General features: G+C 44.9%; 2 protein-coding genes across 2 annotated transcripts; both read right to left on the bottom strand.

Annotated features, from left to right (window-relative positions):
- Window positions 1-1,088: 1,088 nt before the first annotated feature.
- On the bottom strand, window positions 1,089-2,997 carry MELLADRAFT_84651 (uncharacterized protein; the record flags this gene model as incomplete). The annotated part of the gene is made up of 2 exons (XM_007407997.1): window positions 1,089-2,428; window positions 2,526-2,997. 2 exons carry the CDS (start codon window positions 2,995-2,997, stop codon window positions 1,089-1,091), a joined length of 1,812 nt encoding a protein of 603 aa, XP_007408059.1.
- A 1,669-nt stretch (window positions 2,998-4,666) lies between these two features.
- On the bottom strand, window positions 4,667-6,170 carry MELLADRAFT_84650 (uncharacterized protein; the record flags this gene model as incomplete). The annotated part of the gene is made up of 4 exons (XM_007407996.1): window positions 4,667-5,010; window positions 5,074-5,178; window positions 5,247-5,463; window positions 5,505-6,170. The coding sequence occupies 4 exons, from the start codon at window positions 6,168-6,170 to the stop codon at window positions 4,667-4,669; spliced, it is 1,332 nt and encodes a 443-aa protein (XP_007408058.1).
- Between the last annotated feature and the right edge of the window lie 1,774 nt (window positions 6,171-7,944).

Genomic DNA, 7,944 nt, shown 5'->3' with positions numbered 1-7,944 from the left:
GGCCTACCAAACACTCCACAACCCGCTACCCCGCCGAACTGAATCCTTGTGTCGAGCCACATCCTTCTCCTGAGGTCCATAATCAACAGGAAACGCCACTGCGACGGGTGAATTGCAATATGCCGACAGGCCTTTTCCCAATCAAAGATTGCGACCTTATACTTCCCTGAGTGAGTACGAAAGAAAATCGCCACCACTTTAAAATCATCCCAACTAGTTGTGAATTCCTTTTTATCGACAAAGCTATTGACTGATGGAGTTTCTCCTTCATTTTGCGGGAAAGACAAGTCGTTAATTATCCTAAACGATCCGTCTCCGTTGACTACACTGCCCATCGGGCTAGACCTGAAGAATCCGAGCTTATCAAAGACTTCCATGTGAGTGAACGGGCCAAATATCTGATTTGCTCTTCTTTCCTTTGCTAATGTGTTCTCAATCTTTTCAGCTGCTTGCGTTGCCGATTCATGGTTCGGTGGTGTATACCACCTTCTATTTCCTAAATTGTGATCAGGGATACCCTGATGGAAACCATTGCGACATCCCTCCAAGACCTCTCCTGAGTCATCACCTATCTCATATAAGTCTACGAGTCGTTTCCATTTCTCCAGGTCAAGATCACACACAGCTGACTCCTTTGGCCAACGAGGGTCATAACGACTCCCAGAGTTCTGGTAAGGAAGTAATCTCACGACACCCGATCTCTCAATCGATTCGTTGAACAAAATCCTAGGTCCCGCTTCGCGCATCCGTCTACTGCCGAACATCGGGCTACTCAAAGGGCAAGGTGGGCGAATTACTGTCAGAATACTTGGCCAACACTTGTCTGATTCATTTCGATAACACAGTGGAGACACATGCACAAGGTCATATGAGCTAAAGAAGATCGGTCAAGTCTTAAGACAACAACGGCATATCATGCACTTCAAGAAATAATGAGATAGGACTCTGGTTGTGCGGATACACACTTTATGGTGGGTACACACACCAATGCGTAAGAATACGACTTTCTTTTTTTTTTTTTTTTTTTTTAAAAAACTTTACTAAACGGCTTGAGACAATGACAACATGGCACAATGGTTCCAAAGGGCTTACTTTGCCTTGCCATTTCCTCCGTATTTGGGGCCAACAGGACCGCGCTCATCGCCGCGGCGGTCATCACACTTCTCCTCGCGCTTCCAAGAATTGCTGCCTTCAGCTCTACGATTCTCGTAATCATCGTTTCCCCGACGACCTCTAGGAGAAGTATTGCGACTACCCCCACCACCATTCCAGCGACCACCTCTACCACGACCACAATTTCTACGACCACCAAAACTTCTGTCTTCAGCGTCATTAAAATTAACACCCCCTGGACCATCATAAACATTCTGGTTGGCAAAGGCCCAGGACCTAGCATTCGGTTTGCCGTAAGTAGAGCTCATTGAGTGGTCGCCACTTGATCCAAAGGAGTTGTCATGATAACGCCGCTTCTCACCGGTGATTGGGTCGATGTGGGACTTGACCTGTCCGTCTGCATAGGGGTTACAGTCGGCAAACCAAGGGTCGAAATCTCCCAACCTCTCCGAGTCGAGGCGGGCATCTCGCTCGATAATCTCATTACGATCTCCTGGGTCAGCGATTTTGCCGTCTGAGTTTCTAATGGTAAGCACAACGGTCCTGACAGCCATATCGTATCTGAAAGCCATTGGCCAGCTCCTTTGTTCCCGCATAATCGCGAACATGTTTTCTTTGTGGAGCCTGAATCGTTTGGCCAGGGCGCCATGGTCGTAGTGTTCCAAGTAAGTCACGAAAAGGTCGAAAGCCGTTACCCACTCCCCAAAAGACATCTTCCATTCTTCAGGAACTGACAGACCAACATATTTATCGTCTTTGTCCTTTGAGGTTCGTGGCCGGGACGTTGTGCGAAGTAAATCTCCCTTCAACCAATTGATGTTGAAGATGGACAAAGGGACGTATCCCACAAGAGGTAGGAGTTTCTCATGCCAGTGTTTAGAGAGGCTGACGAAACCAGTATTTTCTATACCATTCGTACTGACTTCCGGTTTTGATTTAGCCGCAGACTTTGAAGCTTCAGTGTCCTTTGATGACGGACTTATATCGTCGTCGGTATCTTTGGTTAAGTCAAAACAAGGAGGACGCCTGGAAGCTGGGTTGGCAGACTTCCCTGGTGGGTTGGCGGCAGTAGTCGTGACATCTGGCGCCGGGAGAGACTTCGGTGGGCATCCTAGGGCTGCAGTGAGTCCACGCGGTGCTACTCGTCCTGCGGTATCCACGATTGAAAAGCCGTTTGCGGCCAACCAGGAGTGCATTCCTTTCGGAGGGCTAACGACGACTGACGAGACTGTGTTTCTGCGTGGGGGTGACTTAGGCACTGGGCAGGGCAAGGAAAGAATTCCACGTCTTAGTATTGTCCTTCGTAAGAACTTCTCTAACGAGGCATCACCCTGAGGTGGCAGCACAGTCCGTGGTAGTAACTTCCCGTTTTGCGGCGTCACTCTAGGTGGTTCACTGTGATGGATGCTTACCGGTAGCATTATTCCCAACGTTATCTTCGGATATCAACGCCGAACCCGGTGGATGGATTACCAAGGTACAATTCGAATCTTGGGGTGTTGAACCACCTGAACTTGCCCGGTTGGTTGTTGACAATCCGCCTCCTTGAACTTCTGGGTTCGATGATGATGCAGGGGTCGAATTACCGTTCCCGTTTGATCCAGGAACTGTGAGTGTTACAGCTGGGGTTCCATCTCCCGAGTTCGCGTTTCCCATAGTTGGCCTCGCAGAACCTCTAGCGTTACGGCGGCCTCTTCCCCGACTTTTACCCCTTTGGCTGTTTGTCGTGGTATCAGCAGTTGGTTGGTCGGATCCCAATGGGGGGTTGACGGTTTGTTCAGAGTCCAACGGAGGGACAGACCCGCCTCGTAATCTCGCACTTGATCTTCTCAACATCTCGCTAAAACTCTCAGTGTTAGAAGTGTTAGATTCCTCGGTTGACATGTTGCGTAAAGAGAACTGAATTGAGGAATGATTTTCGAAAAGAAGAGTTTTTAAGCTAGAAGCTTAAAGGAGAGAGACGAGAGTGCGAAGATTTTCCAGCGTTGAGTACGGGATAATCGACTCTGGGGAAGTCTTCGTGTGGGGAAGATAGAGCAAGTGAAAGGATTTTCACTTTGCCTTGCAATCTTCAACCTCACGTCGGGAGAAACCTGCCCTCGACCTAAGGCTATTTTCTCCCACGCCCCATAGTCCGACCCCGTCTCTCATCGTGGAAACAGACGGTACCGTCGTGCCTTTGGGTACCATCCACCATTAAAAAAATATCAACTTTTGAACCATACAAAATTTTTGTTTTTTATATATATTTTTGGAACAAGCTCATTCAGCCTGTTACACAAATGTCCTCGTACAAAACGTAGTGTAACTTTGACGCAGGGAAAGACCGGGTCAAAGTTGAAATTTCAATTTTGCCCGCGAGGGGTAGCTGTAAACTGCCTTTAGCGACTGTAACCTTTCCTCATTTCCTTATTTATACTTTGCAGAGATGGATGTTTATATAAGACACCCATCCCTTTCTTGTGGAATAAAGCCCCAAGCAGCATCTCAATACATTCACCAAATCAAATCCCTGTTGACAATAACACTCCAAATGTTGTGATTCCTGCTTTGTAAGTGTTCATTTTAACTCTACAAAAAGACTCGTGGTTCCTGACTTTGTTAAACTTTCCAAATCAATCCACCTCTCCCAAACTAACAATATTTCTGTTAACTCATCAACTCATTATAGAACTACCTTTATTCTTGGTCTATTTTCTTTTACTGTTCCAACATCTATAGTGCTTATTGTTGATCATTCATCATTCATATTAAAGGCGAACAATGGATTCCAACAAAATACACAAATGCAAACAAAATCGACAAATTCACTGTGTTTCAGCTGTGAAAATTCAAGTTTTGACCAGCCGAAGTTTTGGCTTTGGGATGATTAGTTTATTGGTGAAGAGATTTTTACACTGGACGATTTACACTCAATCTGGAGTGTAAATCCCTTCGAGTGTAAAAATGAACATGACCTGTGGCAAAGTTGAATTTTGCACTCGATCCGGCCCAATTTTTGATGTGTAAATATTTGAAGTGTAAATGACCGAGTGTAAAATTTAAAATATACACCGGCCAGATACATTTTTGCACCTGATATATTTACACTCCTGATGCAGTGCAAAAACCATCAGTGTAAAAATGCATCTTCCCCGGCCAAACTCTACTTTTGCACTCCAAGACGAATACACTCAATTAGCAGTGTAAACCGCTGGAGTGCCAATTTCGAGGAGACACCCGGCGAGATACAATTTTACACAGAATCATTTACACAGAATGACTTAGGAAAAAAAAAGTCATGTGGATGGCTTTACGTAGCCATGTCACCTCCTTCATTTTCTGACAGTTCTTTCTCTTTTGCTCACGATTCTCATTATCTCTCACAGCAAATCAAAGTGCTGACCACGTCAATGTCCACCACTTAATTGGCCACTGTGCATTTCATCAAGGCCGCCCTGAAACTCACAACATACAAGAAGACACAGAAACAATTTAATTACGAAGGAAAACCGCGCTTACCATCGCGGGACTCATCAATCTATATTGATTGAAGAAACTGCTATAATATAAACTAATACTTTTTCTTTTTACCCTTGGCCTTAGCCTTATTAGACTCCTCCTTTAACCCAGGCTCTTTTTTGACCACGACACCTAGTTCCAGCATTGGGGGAGCTTGTTTACCTAGGCCTTTCTTGCCCCTTGAGGTTTTCCTATTCACCAGCTCTTTCTGAGGCGATGGAGACAGAGACTTGATAGGGCTGGAATCGGGGGCTGGACGTTTAATCCAAAGGCGGAGGGTAACAGAATCTTTTACCGGATCTAACTGCTTGTTGTGAGTTTTTGGCGCCTCGTCGACTTTCGTTGATGATGGGAAATGCTTAAAGGCTTCCTTCGCCAGAATATCCCGTTCATCGGCTTGACCAAATGTATTAGTGATTGATGAGGCCATGCACATAAGGATTGAACAATTTCACTTACCATCAGCTCCATTGGAAACATGTTTTGGTTTGGATCCTTGCAATAACGCACGGGAAGGGGCATGTAGACTAACTTCCCCAATGGGCACACCGACCACTGGAGGACCTAATAGAGAAATGGGCATCAGTAAGTGTGGTTTATCAACGAAGGCAAGTGATAGAATAGACACTTACATGTGGACGCAAAGACCTGCCTTGCGTCGCTGGCCATTTCGGCACCGGTGAGAAAGTTGCCGGATGTTGGTTCCACAGGTGGAACCTCAGCCACCTGTGATACTTCAATCTGATGATCATCATCCCCGTCTACGACTGCGGCAGAAACAAAAGGTACATCGCCGAAAGAATCCGGATTCTTTTGAATGATCCTGGCTATGTCACGATCAATGGCCTTCTGTTCGTCAGCGGTAGGCTTGCGTGCGTAAACAAGCCAACTGGTTGACGGCTGAGCTCTCGACCCAGCAGCTGGGCCCGCCCGTCGTCCCGGCGATCGTCATAGAACCAAACACCCCGTGCGCCGTCGACATGTCTGACAACCTTGGCCCAATAGTGATTGTGACCCCAGAACCCTCGCGAGACTATCTGATATTCAACTTTGTTGATAGTAATTGATTCAGGCCACTGCATGTCGCCCATGAATTTCTCTTGGTCGTCCTTGGTAAGTCCTGCAACACCTGAAAGGTGAAAGTAAATATTCATTGGATTGGAGGTAAAATCTAAGCGAGACCGTTGATAGAAGCGAGGGACATCAGAGGAGGGATCAATCTCAATATGAGTAACTTCATTATCTTCCGATGGTTCTCGTCCCCTTTGAGAGTTTAGCTGATTAAAGGTGGAGAGGCAGGTAGGACAACATCGAGCAATCGTTGAGAAGAGACCTTCATCCTGCCATACAGACAACAGTTGACCGACATCGGCATAGTTCAAGTTCGCATCGTGGAATAGACTGGTTGTGAGCACCACCTTAGCCTTGATGAGAGTGTCGCTGTCTTGATGTGAAGGGAACTTGGGGCATTGATGATCAAGTTGAAGTTTGAAAGAGTAATGACGCCCAATCGCCGTAGGGTGTTTCCCACGTTTATCCATCAGAAGGTAATCCATGAATAGGTTGGAGGAACAGAAATGATCCGTGATGAAAGAATCTGGTGAGATTTGTTGGATTGCTGACTGCAAGGATTTCAAGCCGCGAGACAGTACCGATTTCATGTGAGAACCTTGATGCATCTCCGCGGAAGCTCATGAGGAAAAGTGTTGTATGAGTTTTGATGCAATATCTTTACCCTTGCCATTCGAGCCTTGCATCCACAAAGGAGAAAAAGTAGGAAACAAAGTTTCCAAACCCGCCGTTTCCCAACAACGATTCCTCTTGCCAAGGTTGTTACTTTCTGAGTATGATTGGTAAGATGAGTGGGGATCCCGGTTTACATTACCAGAGCCGGCAGGACGGCCAAGCTTTTTTGGACAGATGAGAGCATCGGTTGTGTCTGGGGGACGGCCGTCATTGGCTTCTCCTTTCCTTCGACTTCGTTCTTTGGACCAGCCTAAAGTCTCCACGACAGAGTCCCAGTTTTTCCCGTATTTGACAGAGATGCCACGGAGAATATGGTTGAAGTCCTTCTTCAAAGATTCCGTAAAGAGAAGCAACTGGACAAAGCCTTGTACAACGGTACAATGTCCCGACCTAGAAACATAGAAGTACGACGAGTCAGTTCATAATGTCAAGATGAAATAGGGCCACTACGGAATGCGAGAGGTGTCAAGGTGACAATGCAAAAATCAAAAATCAAAAATCACAATTCCCGGGTGCGAAATTCAAAAATCAAAGACAAAACTACAGAAAATATTCAAATACAGGGCAAAAACCCCTGTACTGGAGTAAAAGTCATGGCACAAACCACTTTCAGACCAGGTTACGGCCCAAATTTCAGTAGATTGACAACTTGAAACTCAACATTTGTCACCCCATTGTCGCATTGACACAAAAAGTACCAGGAAAGCCACAAAAGAGGAAAACAAAATTCAAAAATCAAAAAAACAAAAGTCGAAAATCAAAAAACAAATGTCGATAATCAAAAAACAACAATTAACAAACCATAAAAGAAGACCCCAAAGATGAAAACTTCACATTAGATGATGAAAATTGTACAAACCACCTCTCTACCTCTCTACCTCTCAACCAATCACACAACCCATACACCACACACCATCACCGATCATCTTATATTGGCCAGTCATTCATCCACATTCATCCATCTTTTGTCATAGTCTCCACCCATCCACCTTGTTCAACAAAACCTACACTACACTGAACTTCTTTGATTGTTGTCACTCTTCTTCATCCTTCTTTGATTGTCTTCACCCTTCTTCAATCTTCTTGGATCGGCTTGAATCCTCTGTAATCTTCTTCTATCAGCTTCAATCTTCTTTATCTTCTTCAATCGTCTTCCATCTTCTTCACCCTTCTTCAATTTTCTTGGATTGGCTTCAATCTTCTGTAATCTTCTTTTATCAGCTTCCATCTTCTTTATCTTCTTCACCCTTCGTTGATTGGCTTCACCCTACTTCAATCTTCTTGGATCGGCTTCAATCTTCTGTAATCTTCTTTTATAAGCTTCAATCTTCTTTAGTATTCTTCAATCTTCTTCAATCGGCTTCCATCTTCTTTAGTATTTGTCAATCAGCTTCAATCTTCTGTAATCTTCTTTGATACCTTCAATCTTCTTTAGTATTCTTCAATCGGCTTCAATCTCCTTGAGTATTCATCAATCGGCTTCAATATTCTTCTTTAGTACTCTTCAATTGGATTAAACCTGCTTCTTTTGTATTCTTCAATCGGCGTCAATCATCTTCAATCATCTTCAATCATCTTTGATAT

The sequence above is a fragment of the Melampsora larici-populina genome, assembly GCF_000204055.1.
Source record: "Melampsora larici-populina 98AG31 unplaced genomic scaffold MELLAscaffold_11, whole genome shotgun sequence".
Lineage (NCBI taxonomy): Eukaryota > Fungi > Basidiomycota > Pucciniomycetes > Pucciniales > Melampsoraceae > Melampsora > Melampsora laricis-populina.
Note: the sequence above shows the minus strand (reverse complement) of the source record. Positions and strands in the feature narration are given on the sequence as shown.